The sequence below is a fragment of the Lepisma saccharinum genome, chromosome 1 (genome assembly GCF_977018435.1).
Source record: "Lepisma saccharinum chromosome 1, izLepSacc3.1, whole genome shotgun sequence".
NCBI classification, from domain to species: domain Eukaryota; kingdom Metazoa; phylum Arthropoda; class Insecta; order Zygentoma; family Lepismatidae; genus Lepisma; species Lepisma saccharinum.
Genome location: NC_139229.1, coordinates 176,550,132 through 176,565,296, shown reverse-complemented (window position 1 = coordinate 176,565,296; position 15,165 = coordinate 176,550,132). Strand labels below are relative to the sequence as shown.

The window sequence follows — 15,165 nt, the reverse complement described above, 5'->3', positions numbered from 1 at the left end:
AAATCTTAGGTTGTCAAGGAATTTCTGTAGTGAAGAGAGAGTTCGAACATTAAATTTTGAAGACTGTATTTAGCGACGTTTAGACCCCAAACATGCCAAAAGAGAAGCTCGAAAAGACTAATTAATTATCTCGGGATCCTAAGAAAGTATTGACATCCCATTAAATTAATATTCTTGAAAGCCTCCAAAGAGATGGATATAAAAATTTTCTTGCTCGCTTCGCTCGCAATAATTTGTTGCAAGAATGCATGTTTCTTTGGCGCTATGCTAAGATGAATGTGAAGTTTTATACTATAGGTGCATTACAAGCCATAAACTATATTCTCGATATTCATTAATAACATTACTTAATGCTTAGTGTTTGTATACTGCTTAATTTAAAGCAGGTGCATCATTTGGAACAAAAATATATCGAATCCGCATTTTTAACTTCACGTCACAGAAAAAATTTACTGTAACAAGTTAAATTTGCACTGAAGATAAAATCCACCTAATTTTTGCTGTGGGTTACTAAAATAATTATATTTACCCCAAGAAAACGGGGAGGGGGGCGTGAGGTCTTTGAAAGAGGAACCGTATTATATTATCGCCCTGAGCTTTACTTTGTGGGGATAACTATATGGTTTCAGTGCGCGAATAATATAATTTGGGGGGACGCATGACATGATTTTGCGGGGTATTGCGCCATTAGCCTTGGGGGGAGGGGGGCACCCCTGACCAAAACACCCATTTCAGTTGTAAGTCGTGTGTCGCGTACAGAACATGCCTAAAGTAAAACCTAGTCGGTCGTGTTTCTTGCGCCAACTCGTAAGTGAATATGGGGATGCCGTGTTCAGCACAGACGACAGTGTCTTATTTTGTAAGCTTTGTGAGGTGAAGGTGAGTGCCGAGAAACATTTCACAGCAACACATTAGAAGGGGAAAACATTTGAAAGCAGTAGCTCGGGAGACATTTTCATTTAATTGTCTTAAAATTACTCGGTTGTTTCCATTGGAAATCCTCGTTGCATATTTTAATTGAATGTGCATGTGGTATCATTTGGTGCCCTTTTTTTAAAAGCAAGATTGCATTTTGTTTAATTTCATTTTCATTTCAATTTTTAACCTGAAACTAACAAATTTAATGGTCTTTTTTTGAATTTTTTAACGTCATTTTTCCCATTTTTTAGGACATTCTATAGGTCACATACCTATATTTTTTAGGTCATCAACTTCCGCTCCCTAAATATCAATATATTGCTGGTGCCGTGAGCGTAAACACGTGGAACACGAAAGGGGCCAGATTTCTAGAATTTCTGTCGAAGTACTGGAGAATTTCCAACAAACTCATTTAATTGATTGTGATCAAAGAATGCAGCCATATAATCAGTTAAAATATTTTCATAAAGTCACTTACAATACCTTAGATTATATATACTCTTCTATTTTTAATTTAAACACATGTATTTTAAAATTTCTCAAATTATAAAAGAAATGTGTACGCCAGTGGTTCTGAACCTTTGTGAGACCGCGGTCCGGAATTTCTTTTTTTTTATATTACGGGGGCCAGGTCCAAATAAGTTTTTCGTAAATACCTTTCCATGTTTTTTATTCATACTAAAATTATTATAAGTATTACTAATTAAATGTATATATTTTATATCATGACAAATGTGAAATTACATTTAAATTAGTTATCGACCGATTGATTGATTTAGTTCATTTTACTTCGTTTTTCTGCCACTTTTGGCTAATCTCGAGGATGGGGATGAATGGTGATCAAATGAGGTGGATGAACGGACAATCACAAACATATAGGGACGACACAACATGAACCCTACAGAGGATTATCCAGACGCAGAGGCGCCAGAGCCTCGCTAGTCTTCAAAAACACAGTCCAGGGTGTACTACGTCAAAGTGAGGTAGGCATTTGCATGTCTTCTGAAAGAGTCATCTCATCACTTACACCCCTTATTTCTGATCAAAAATGTAAAATTTGTTCAGTGTAAAATCGATTGCCTTGATTTTCTTTTTCTTTTTCTTTTAAGAAGCACAGTACTGAGAAAATATATCTTTGCATCGTGATCCACTCATAGAAGTAAGCTAAGTAGGGGAAGCAGCAAGAGAATATCAACTTGTTGGCAAAATATATTTTTATCAGATACATAAGGCAAATATTTATGTAGGAAATGTATGTAAATTAGTCAATAAACACTAGTCCCAATACTAATTAATACTTTGAATATAATAACGCAGCACTTATTATTGTCACAGACACACGTCAAACACTTATGTGTGCAAAGTATGTAATTTAATCAATGAACACCAGATCCATCAGTTTCGAATTTTAATATGCATCACTTTAACACAACAATTATAAGTTATTCAAAAATTAAACTTAGTTTCTTTTATTACAACTGAGATTTTGAAGATATGTTATGGTAGTGAGATATTTTTTGCTGCTTTCTGTTCGTTAGCTATAATTCTGGCATAAATAGAAGTAAATGATAGCCAAACGAAGACAGCCATGCGGTTCCTCTGTTTGGTTAGTCACAGTAAATGCAGAAAATGCAGTTTCACAAAGATATGTGGTAGGAAAACAAGAAATTACATGTAAATTTGAATATTCAGTTTTCATTCTTGTCCATAATTTCGAATTACTCATAGTATTAAAAGTACTTTCCAGTCCTTATCCGATGATAATTCAATAAGTTAAAGGGTTTCTTCATTGGAAAGGACTGTTTATGCGGGTTCAACAAAGGGTTAACAATCCACATATTTTTTCCTTTTCGGATCCTCATGTTTAGGATAATGCTTTTCAAACGAGAACATCATCATCATCTTCAAATGAGCTGCAATCTGAATTTGAATTCTGTGATCTGAAATCATCTGCTTCCATAATAATTATCACTCATTTCAAACCAGAGTCTTGGTTTCTTTTTTGAATGACTCAATCATTCAATTCTGAAAACTTCTGATCATTCATGAGTTTTTCCATGTCTGAAAATACTTGGCTTGGTTACTAATAGCATATGCTAACAGTTGCTACGCAATCACGAACATTCTCCTCAGAATATTTCCAGTATAATTTGTATTAATAGAACCTTGTGAAGGTAGGTAATTGTCAAGTAACTTTTTCATCGGTACTTTCTTGTACCTTGTTACCTCAACCGATAATACAAAGAAATTGCCGATCTATTTGGAAAGTTACTATACAATAAAACCTCGTTAATCCGGACTAATGGGGGGGGGATAAGTTGACCGGTTTAACGAAAGTCCGGATTAACTGAAATAGCCTAAAAGAACAGTAGAATGTGCACTAAAACTCCGTTTATAGCAACAAAACACGTTTATTATGGTGTATTTAAAGGGCATAGGCCTAAATACACTATACAGTACAGTACAAAGTCTGAGGGAAACAGAATTTCATCAGTGGTTGACTGCCTTTTCTTTGGGAAGTTCTCTTGTTGACTTCTAACCACATTTCAAACCTTGCATTCTGCTTTTTTTTTTTTTTTTTTTTGCCTGTCCGTGTTAAGCGAAGTCCGGCTTATCGGGGTCCCGATTAACGAGGTCTTACTGTTTATCTATGCTATTGTAGGTTTCAATGGGTGAAACACTATAACACAATAGTTAGAAGAGTTCTGTGTAAGCCTTCGGAGGACTCATTGTTAGAGATAAAAAAAAGTCCCGTATAAAACGTCTCAATATAAAATCGTTGTGGTGTGAAGTTACAATAGGTAAACTATTTCGATTGAAATATTTGATCCATACGAAACTTTGGAAAGTTCAAAGTTATTATTTAATTCTTTTTAAAAAAACTGCGATCAATAACTGAGAATATACTAATATTCTGGTTAGTGGGACATACCACCGTTGCACAGTAAACGCAGTTCCAAATTGTTTATAGTTGTCGCACGTCGTGGCTCATGATCTACCTACGTGATTTTTATGTAAGGAAATCTTCTACTCGAATCATACAAGACAATTAAGAACAAAGATGCTACTTACATCGTTGAAATCTTTTATTCTTTTATTTGTTATCTTGACTTGATTGTGCTGTTTGCAACAGTATTTATTCTCTTGGAATATAAACATTTAATGACTCTGTACTACTACTTTCTTCCAGATGAAAACAAATAGGACCATCGTACAGGAATTGCAGCGAGCATCGCTGGCTTCCACGATCTATGCCAAGCTATCAACATGTTCTAGCAAGCTCACACTAGATCAGGTAAGTTTGATTTTGTATCTCTAGTAGTATATTCAGTTGCGGTGAATGTGTATTTCTATTCTTAAAACATAGGCCACATTTTTGATAGAAACTGTACGTAGCTAATACCTAATACCTACAGAAGATAAGGTATTCGTATTTAATCGAACGAAGTTTAATTTTTTTTAAAAAAATAAAGCACAATAAGGAAATAGACATAGGATCTGATCAGTAGCGGAGATTGAGTGCCAAAACTGGTGGTGGAGGGGAGGACAGTTTACTTTCTCTTGGTAGACAAGGCTTAGTATTAAGATGCTATAGTGCAGTGACAACAAGTGGGGGACAACTGCCTCTCAATTGGGGAAGTATTATTTACCATGACTGTACACTGGAAATGACTTTTCTGATAAGGTACTTCCATGTCAGATATTTAAGTTATTTTCGCAAAAAAATCTTTTTTTAATCTACTCCGAATTTAGTTTTTTTCTCCTGGAAACCTAAAAGTCTTCACAAGTAATCACCCTCTACCCGCAACTCGTCAACCATAACTAAAACAGCTTAGAACACGGAATGACAGTGTATGGAGGTGTAAAAACTCCATAATCCTTTATGCAGGATGTTTTTTTTGTGTGTGGAGAAGTGTGTGCTCGCTAATTTTTTTTATATAATACAAACCTTCTCCAAAATATTGTTAAAAATTCGATTTTCTCGTAGAATTTTATCCGGGACGGGTGTTGATAGATTTGGGGACGGAGAGTGTTCAGAGATTGTCGAAAATCATTTAAAAAATGCTGCCGATCCTAGGAGGATCCAAATTTTTTTCTTAGGGAGGGGCGGCTCAGGATGTGTTATAGGCATGTGTGTGTGTGTGTGTGTGTGTGTGTGTGTGTACACGCGCGCACATCACCGATAAACGTTCACAGGATGTAGAGAACATGTAGACCAACAACCTTTCTTAATGACATTTGGCTCATTTCGAAGCTACGAATCCTGGAGAAACGACATTTTCTCTCCTACGTGACGAAGATTCACGATTACTATTGGCATTTATTATTTCTGCCAAAAAACGTCAAAAATTGTATTGTAATACGAGCTCTTTCTTGAATAGTGGAAGTGTACGGTGATGAATTAATTACATAGAGAAAAAAAAGCACGATCAGCGACATCACCCTGACAGAGTTTCTGCTGGCATGGTATTGTTTCCATGGCGTGCTGTCGTTTTTAGAATCTTATCCAATGCAAAAGTTACTGCTAGTGTGTGTCGCCCAGTGATGTGCGTCTACGAGTAAACAACGATAGTCTACATTCTACACGTAGACTATGTTATACACGTAGATTACGTAATCTATGTAAACAACATGGCGAAAGGTGATAACTTAGCAAAGGGCGCCGTGGAATTAAAAGAAAATTATACTGCGTATCAGTTGCTGATATGTGTGGAAAACTTTTCATACTCTTTCTTTCAAATTGGAACAATTTCTCACCTAGGAAGAAACCTAATATAGGAATATTCTAGTGCTTTATGGGGAAAAGACCACTCTTGCCTCACGACTGACATCTGTTGTTGTTTTTTGCATACTATTTATCTTCTTCCATAGTTGATGATAGAAGAGAAGAGAAATTTTGTTGTAAATAGGATTCTTTTCATTTCGTTAGGAACCAATATAGTTGAAAATGTCACTTTCATTTCATGAAAGCCTTGAAAATTAATTTTAATGCACTTTAGATTGTCTACGTAGTCTATGTAAAGTACAACCCAATGTAATGTACGCGTAGATTACATGTAGACAACGCATGTAGACATAAACTTATAGTCTACGGCACATCACTGCTGGTATCACAAGTCAACAACTGCCTGTGCCCCATGTCGGACTCTGCTTATGCTTGGGTCAGTTTCTCATAACCTGCTGCTCACGCTCTGGGTTCTTGTGATACCATCAATCCGTGAATAATCTTGGAAGGGTTGGTTGCCCGTTACATATTTGTACGCAGATCTGCATCTGTCAACTCGATCCAGGATTGCCAGTGGATAAGTTTCATTGTAATTGTGCATAAAAAGATACTAAATCAAACTTGATTGGAAGAAAGTTCCATAACCTTTCATTTCTAACTAAAGGAAAGGTATAAATCCGGCACCAGTGACCAGTCAGGGCCTGTCATCTGTTTACCCTATTAGCCTGACTGAGAAGTCCGATTTGGGTAACCTAGCTGCGACCACTCCTAGGCTCTAGAGGACCAGTGTAGGTGCGTGTCAAGTGGCAACCATGAGATTATACCATAGAGCTGCATGCATGCATTACAGAAAATACAATGAATTTTTCGACGGCTCGTAGCATCGAAATTTGGCCTCACCGAGCAAACTGTTGCTAAGAAAAGTTGTTTGCTTTGATGCCCTCTACACTGTGAAAGTTGTTCGTTGCACGGCTTGTATATTCAAGATAAGTACAAGGAGCAAAAAGTTGCAGTATACACAGGATCTCGTAAATTAAATTATACTTATTTTCTTATATTCACATTACATTGTGTATGTATTTTGGAAAAAAAGGTAGGGTGTCTGTTAAAAGTACTTCAGGCACAATCTCTTAAATTTTTGATAAGAAATTCTAGCAACGTGTGCTGCGAAGTGGATTATCCTGCTTGTGTTCATTAATCCCAAGTCATTCCGTTACTGGCAGAATCGACATCAGTTGCAGAAAACCTTTGTTGTTTGAGAAAGGAACTAGGTTTTATTGGCGGCGATAGGAGCCCCACGGATCCCGCGGTGCGAGGAACGGAGGAGGTAAAGGGGGTCTGTTAAACCTTCCTTACCTGTGCCGTAAGAGAAATTTACTTACTAAGGGGGGGGGGGGCGGCTCACAGGCCTACACTAAATTTCACTAAAATTCAAGAAACCATTTTGATATTGAATTTCTTCTTGCTTTCTTATTTGTAGAAGTTTAGTTATTTGTTAATTATAAAGCCGCGTCCACATAAGCGTAACAGAACACCGTTCCGTAACCGCGTAGCGTATCACGCGTTCATATCTGCACCGTATTGCGTAGAGTGCCACACACGTAAATTTGCCGTTGCGTAGAAACGAATTTTCGTTTCGTCTCCCTCTCTCTTAGCATCATGTGTTCTACCCTGCTCGAAAACCTTCGCTATTGTTGCCACATTGTCATTCCATTCCTGGACACACTCGCGCAAACATCATTGAAAACAATTAAATAGCGCTCCAGCTAGCGGTTCCCACCGTTCGGTAGGGACGCTAATGTGGCAATATAGCACGGCGTAGTGCTTGCTTCTTTTATGCAGTGCATGTTCATTGGCTAGCTAGTAACTAGTGTTGCCAACTGTAATAATGAAGCACTATTTCTGTCACGGAAGGGGAAAAGGCAGGTAAAGTGGCGGTGAGTTTTGTTGGATTGGAAGCACCATATTTTTATTTTATACTAAGTATTTGACCGGTTTGACGTTGTGTGCGTGTATTGCGTGTGTTTATGTAAAAGTGTGTGTTTGCTAATGAACGTTAAATTCCATAATGCCTCCAGTTCTGTCGAAGTTGAAATCAAAAACCTTGCATAGCCAAGCTCGGGAAATTCTAAGCAACGTGCACGAGTTCATGAAGGAGGAAGCCAGTCATGGTGTTAGCATCCCAATAAAGCATTTTGGCAAGAGAGCAGCGAACAGCAGCAACAAATTGTTCATATTTCATAATTTTGGAATTATTCAAAATAAATAAATTATGTGGCTCCAACATCATTTCAACTCTGGCTCCGGCACGTGTTCTTGTAGAAATTGCATAGAGGAGGCTGTCATTTTTGCTGCTTAATGCGATACATATTGTTTTCTGTGTTAAAATTGCCATGCTTTGATGGGTGACCAAGTTCATAGCAGGGCCGGCGGAAGGGGAGGGCGAACCGTCCCATCGCCCAGAGCGGCAAAATTTGAAGAGAAGAAAAAAATAAGCCTATTGAAAACTGTGATCGAGCGAGATATTCTTTTGCGCTGAATAGTATTGAAATAGCATAAGAAGTCTCATTATTTATTTTATATTTTGATGTTTTAGTTAGGAATATATTGATTTTCAATTTTCCGTTGCTGCGTAATGACCGGGGGGGGGGGTCGAAATAGAGCGGCATCTGCCGCCACCTCCCAGGGAGGCAAAATGACTAGCGCCGGCCCTGGTTCATAACAAAAGAAAAAGCCGCGCAGCTTATCGTCTAGTGGCAGTATATGTACTTGTTATTGTTGTGGAAGCCGGCATCCTTTGTAAATGTACAACAAAGGCAACCGACTGTCGCCGATCTCAGAGAGGAAATAATAATACTGCTTCAGGAGGAGTGTTATGGTGCAATTGTAGCGGTTTAACACGTTGGCATGTTATTATCTGCCGTTGCAGTTCCATACCAGTGTATACGGGTTTTGGGAGTGAAAAGTTAGAACGCCACCAGTGCATTAATGCAATGAAAAATAATATATATATTTTTTTATTTTGTTTGAAATCACTCAAATAAGGAATCGTATGAAGAAGTCTTCTTTGCAGCATTTTTGGTAATTTTACTTATGTGTTAGTTCATATTTTGCGAATTTTTAGTCCATATGTATGTAGCTACATACATAGTCACTTGTTAGTACATATTAATCCTAGTCCTGGTATAATGCATGACGTTTAAAACTCAACGTTAGATAGACCTGAATTCTCTAATTTTATTGTTGTACGTAACAGCTGTGCATCGGCGCACCGCAGCGATTTTTCTATCTGCTCCATGCAACACTGCTTCTTTAGTTCTGTCGCGCATTGCACGGCAGAATTATCTGCGCTGGACTCTATCTTGCACGCGCAACCTGAGCCAACAACAAATTTGTTACGGGTTTCGCTCCGTTCCATGACTTGTCGGTTTTTCTGCGTCGCATCGAAGGGCTCAGCGCGTTCAAGTTGCAGCAAGTCTGGACGTGCATAGAACAGAGACGCGTAACGCTCACTCCGTGACAGTCGATGAGAAACATGGAGTGGACCTAAGAAAGTACTCTAAATTTTACTGAGTTATACAGAGAGAAAGAGATCTTATGGGATGTAAAATATCCAAGGCATTTCAACAAAATTTTAAGACATGATGCGTGGAAGGAGAGCGACATTCTGGTAAAGATTTTGTACTGTCCACTAACTGATTTAAACTTCATATCCGCCAGCAGGTTTGAACCACCATATTTAGTTCTACGTTTGTATAAATGTGTTTCCCACCAACGTCTCTGTTTTCCTTTCCTCTTCAATGCCTAATGCAGATAAATGTACGCTGCAGCGACTTCCATGTTCGTACACACTCAACTGGTGGAACGCGGGAATGTTGCATTTACGGACTCCGATGCGGATTGCAAAACTTTCATGCCATAACATCGTCGCGTCGCGTGTGTTGCCCCGTATCAACCTTGATACGCTACGCGGTTATGGAACGGTGTTCTGTTACGCTTATGTGGACGCGGGTTAATGATTACAAAAATTACCATCATTAATAAAAAAATAATAATCAATTATTGCATGAGTGTCACACCCATATATTACCATTCGCCAAAACTCTCAAAAACCATAATATTTTTTTTATTAATGCTTCTTTGTTTGTAGAGGAACGGTTGTTTATTAATTATAATAATTACAAAAAGTACCATTATTACCAACCAATTGTACTGGCATTAGAGTCTCGAATAACACGCTTTTAATGATGGCGCCTGATACACTCTCCAAGTGCATTTTGCCTCCAATTTACATTACTACATTTATGTTTTTTATGAACAAAACTAATACAGAATATTCAGAACACCCTTGGGAACAATGTAATTTATTTTAATTTTTTATAAAAATGTTCACATTTGCAAAATTGAAAAAATAGAGGTGGTGGGCCTGACAGCCCCTCCCCTTCCCCATCCCTCGGGTATTTAGGGTTAATCAGTTGGTTTCGTACAAAAGTCATTAAAGAAGCTTTACTCCACAAAGTAAGGAACGTACAAAATATCCTCCTGCCGGCTCTTCATGTTTCCACCGATGTTCTAGGGTTCGAGCCCCGGTCTCGGGATGGGTGTTCTTTGCGAGTCTTCATAAGTTTCATCAAATAATCACTCATACGTATCGCCGCGATGAGCCCAAAAGTAACATATAACAAAACTACAAATACCGAGGTTTCTCACCAATAAAAATATATTAATATGATTGAAGGGGTTAGCACAGGAAAGGCCTCTCTCCCACTCTCCGACGAAAAGTAATGCTTGAACTGAAATTGGAAGCAGATACCGTGTAGAATCTCGTGTGGGAACTACAAGGTTGTGGGATATGTAGAAATGTAGGAATATGTGGGAGAATTGATTTCTGATTACAGAAAGGATCTTTAGTGTTATTGCTTCCCGTTAAAAAAAATAAGGATATTGCACTTCGTGTGTTAACCCCTTCAATCCTAACAATGCACACACTATTTTGCAAATTTATCAGCGTAATCAGTATCATGTCTATAGTTTTGCAAGATTTGATTTCACTTTTGTTCTTTAGCCTCGTTTTTCATCCACTTTTGGCTAATCGCGACGATGAGGATGAGTGATGGTGGAAGAAATTGTGAAACTCAATTGACGTAGGATTCCTCATTTAGTTTTGCAAGAGGGCCAAAAACTCGTGTCGCCACCACTGTTTCTGCTTGTGTGTGTTAACATTATTATCGTAGTAGTAACATTATCGACCTGGAATCAATATATTCCAGATCCCATTTTCATAATATAAATCATAATTATGTTTGTGATACAATGCTTTTATTTGATAATGCAATGTGGGAAATAAATCAATACAGTTTAATATTTGTACAAGTCTATAAAACTCAGCGAATATCACAGCATGAAACATGTTTTACAAGTAACAAGAAAATATTGTGTTTTCCATTCATCTATTCACAAGTATACCCGTTTCTCTCTTTTTTGCTTGAAGGAAAAATCACACGTCTGAGAAGAAAAACACTTAGGTGCTGCCCTCTTTCGTGAAGAGCTGAAAAATCACAGAAAACTGCAGGTGATTTCTTTTGGTCCATTTAGAGTCAAAAACCCAACACACAGAATATTCACCACGGTTATCTTCCAAGCGCATGTTTCCGGACGGAATGTCGTTGGCTTTTCCGATGACGTCACGCACGTTGAGAAGTTTCCTTCTTCTGCATGAGCAACTGCCTCAGGGAGTGCGCCTCCTCCCTCAGAGTCAGCACTTGCGCCCTCAAGATGGCGTTCTCGTGCTCCAAGATGGTGGCGCGCATTGCGATCTGCAAAATATTAAAAAAGTAATGATCATAGAGCTCATGGTCAGTTTCATCTGTGATCACGTAATTTCTAGGAATCTTTGGTCCCCCAGATAAACCAGGGTGTCTACCAGTCTGCAAAACCTGGAAATTCTGGAACAATGAGGGATTTATTTGGGGGGGGGGGGGAGTCGGGGAAATTTACCATGTTTCTGGAAAAATCAACATTTGTTGTAGTATAGTACACTAAAAGTACGTGTTTGAGCAAAGAAAAACAAGTACAACCAAGAAAATTATAATTTGTTGTGAACAAACTATACTTCAGTTTCATGTACTGAGTAGCCTATTGCCGGTAGAACGGTAGAAATTGCATTTTAAATACTCTAGGACAGTGGTTCTCAAACTGTGGCACGTGTAACCCCAGAAGACGTGAAGGGGGTACGTCATCATCTCGGAAGAGAAATGTCGAGATACCCACACGGCAACATTTTTGCTACAGGTGTGTTGAGCAGATTTTGTTGCTTTAGACTTCATAGGTTTAACATTCAACAGGAAAATAAGGCTGATTTCATCACTGACACTCTTATCTTTGTTCCATATGTTTTGAAATAAAATACTCGTTCGAAATCTCTAACCATTTCATTTTTCAACTCAAAAACCCATGCATTTTCTCCCACATCAAGAAAGTTGCTCCACAGGCACAATTTGTCCACTGTAATCTTCACAGGGGTTCTAGTTGCCAGAAAATGTCCAAATGGTATGGAAACTGTATTAACAGAAGCAGTGAAGTTAATTTCATAAAATCAAAAGCAGGTAATTCCAGATTACTTCGAATCTTATGTCAAGAAATGGGTAACGAGAATAAACATATTATCTTATACACCGAAGTAAAGGTGTCTTGTTTGTTTGTATGAATTGAGACAGGAAGTTCACATTTTCCTGTGTGACAGCAAGTGTGAGTTTAGAGACAGATTTTCAGATTAACTGTGGACGTGCAGGCTAGCTTTCTTGGCTATCTTCCAGCGCTTAAATGGCCTGAAAAAAGGTCTTCAGGGTAAACACAAAAACGCCCTTCATGGTTCATAACAAAATGAAAGCTTTAAAGAAGAAACTTCAATTTGCAACAACAGAAATTGTGAATGGACAACTGTCATTCTTTTCACTCTTGCTAAGTTTCGTACATGAAAATGAACTCCAACTTCATGAGTCTGTAGTCAGTGATATTAGAGAGCATTGCTTATGTTTGATTAATGACTTTGGCGAATACTTTTTTGATACTTTAGGTTTAGAATGTGATTTCTGGATACGAGGCCCTTTCCCTGCAATGGAGGATTCCAGTCTACCAGACTTCTTTTCAGCGAATCAAATCAAACGATCTAATCATAAAAGTTGTAAACGTAGGAACACCCAATACAACAATGAACGTAGGATTCTCATGTTTATTTATTTATCTTTACACAGCCTGCATGCCATTTTGCTCTATTGCACATACAAGCATCCAACATATCAAAAGCGCTCCATCAATCAGACAGCCCAAAAAAAATCTACAAAACACACTATTCAGAGGAAAAATATGGTGGGTGTATATTAGACGTCTAGTTACGACTAAAGGGTACAATGACAAAGAATATAGAGAACCGCTTCTCTAAGAGAAGCGGCCATGTTTTGAACTATTTTCAAGTAGAAATCTACCACAGCAAGACAGACGCCAAATACCACTTTCTTTTTCCAATTTTCGGCTTGTTTGGTTGATATTAGGATTTAGCAATTAACCTACTTTCATTTTTACTGATGGATTGAGTTGGTGTTTTCAAGTCCACTTTATGCACAGTAAGGCTAATCGGGACGACTTACAGTTTAAAATGGGTTCCGAACCACTATGTACCTTCACCGGGTAACGAACCCGGGACCCCTTGATTACAAGACGATAACGTTACCACTGCACCATCAGGGAGGCATTTTTTTTTACTCTAATTATGTATTTTTATGTTACAATTGGTATAATGTTTAGATAAGAAAAAAATTCATTGTTTACTTATAGTTTGTACATGGAAAATAATGCAACAGTCGATTTATGTTCAATTTACCTTGTTGTTGAAATTGTAGACACTCTGTAAACTTGGTTGTGTTCGCATTCTCGCTTTGGGAATTTCTATGGGTCAATGGACGGCTATCAAAGTTTGTGGTGGATTACATGTTGTGTTCAAATATAAATGTATTCGCATTTTTAATACGTTTTCCAAAAAGTAAAGTTTCCATTGCTTGCATCATTAGCTGTGCCAATTAAGCTTTTTGGTTGTGTGTGTTGGGGGGAGGGGGAGGGGGGAATGCCCACTTAGTGGCGTATTTGTGATTTCATTTTGGGAGGTAGGTTCATGTGGTATGCAAATTTGTGTTTGTTACCAGTGTAAACTAAACTAAATTATTGCTTGCGGTTGTAAGCACCTTAGAACATTGGTTCTAACCTAGATTGCATCTTATGATAATATTTACACGTAATTTAGAAACAGTATATTTACATTCTAAGGAAACCCAAAATCATACACAAAAGGATCTATCGAACTAGTAACACCGAAAACCTGACCAAATTTCTATTACCAAGTTCAAACTTATCGTCCATCTAAACTACCTTCAAGTTTCTTGTGAACGCTTTGAACATGTAAAATATCAGCACTATGCCATAAAACAGCCTGCTGTTGTCCCGGCTCTGTGAGGTTTGTCAGTTGCAGAATGGTGCCTTTCTTTAATCCACAAGGTTGCATACTTTTCGCTAGGGAAATCTTTGATGACTGGACCATTCAAGGGCACGAATGATTTTCAATTGTGTTACATAGTTGAGAAATTGTTCAATTCCATTTTCGTTGAGAGGAATCAAAACATCCCTGTTAAAGTTCCCCGTGCATATAGCACCATGCCATAAAGTCATATTTAGCGGATGTGGGCGTAAGGCCCCACCATTCTCGATCTCGGATATTTTGGAGGTGATGTGATAAGCACCACGCTCCGGCCGCCTTTATCCCCTCCCCCTTTTGCCCCCGGTTACCTATCGATTTGAGGCTGGTGAGCCCCAGAGCCGCTTTATGCGGGTATGAAGGCCGAAAATTCACCCACCCCGGGAATAGAACCCGGGCCTTTTGCCGGGGATATTTTTGGGGGGGGGAATCCCTGACACCATCCCCTCCATTAATTCGCACACTGATGTCATTGACTATACTTATATTTTGGCAGGGTGGGCCTGTCTGATTTTCCATGTACCCTGGTCTCCCACTCTAAAAAATATTCAGTTGCGTTGCCACCAAAAGTGGTGTAAAACCGGTGTTAAAGGTCTCCATACTTGGTGTGGTGTTGCAGCAAATGGTGTAACAGGACACCAAAAATGTTGTTAGACAACACTAGCCCTCACCTTGGCTCCCCTTTCCCCTAGATCTTTGATACTGACAGAGAACATCAACAAATAAGGATGTTGACGCACCGCGAACAGGTTCGTTTGTATGTATGCACATTGAGAATATTTTCAACCCTTAATGTAATATCCAAAGGCAATTTCATTTGCGTACAGCGTTTCAATAAAACGTCGTACAGTCAACGACAAATGTTATAGTAGGAAAATTGTCTACCGCTATTTTCCTTCCTTCTTCTTCCTTCTGGAGGAATGGAATTATGCTTGTGCTGGAATAGAAATTGTCCTTTGGTTATTCGTGCTTTTTGCTTCAATTCTTAAACCTCACA

The 15,165-nt window shown here is 38.3% G+C and overlaps 1 protein-coding gene and 1 long non-coding RNA gene across 2 annotated transcripts in view; one reads left to right on the top strand and one right to left on the bottom strand.

Moving 5' to 3' along the window:
- The window catches only part of LOC145987310 (uncharacterized), a 157,481-nt gene that overhangs the window by 12,793 nt on the left and 129,523 nt on the right, over positions 1 to 15,165 (top strand). Inside the window, exon 2 of the long non-coding RNA XR_014441650.1 lies at positions 4,109 to 4,213. This is a non-coding gene — a long non-coding RNA (uncharacterized LOC145987310). The remainder of the gene's footprint in view (positions 1 to 4,108; positions 4,214 to 15,165) is intronic.
- The window catches only part of LOC145990269 (uncharacterized), a 94,141-nt gene continuing 90,213 nt past the window's right edge, over positions 11,238 to 15,165 (bottom strand). The window contains exon 4 of the mRNA XM_083125954.1: positions 11,238 to 11,460. Coding sequence (XP_082982080.1) covers positions 11,329 to 11,460 — 132 coding nt within the window. The 3' untranslated portion in view covers positions 11,238 to 11,328. The remainder of the gene's footprint in view (positions 11,461 to 15,165) is intronic.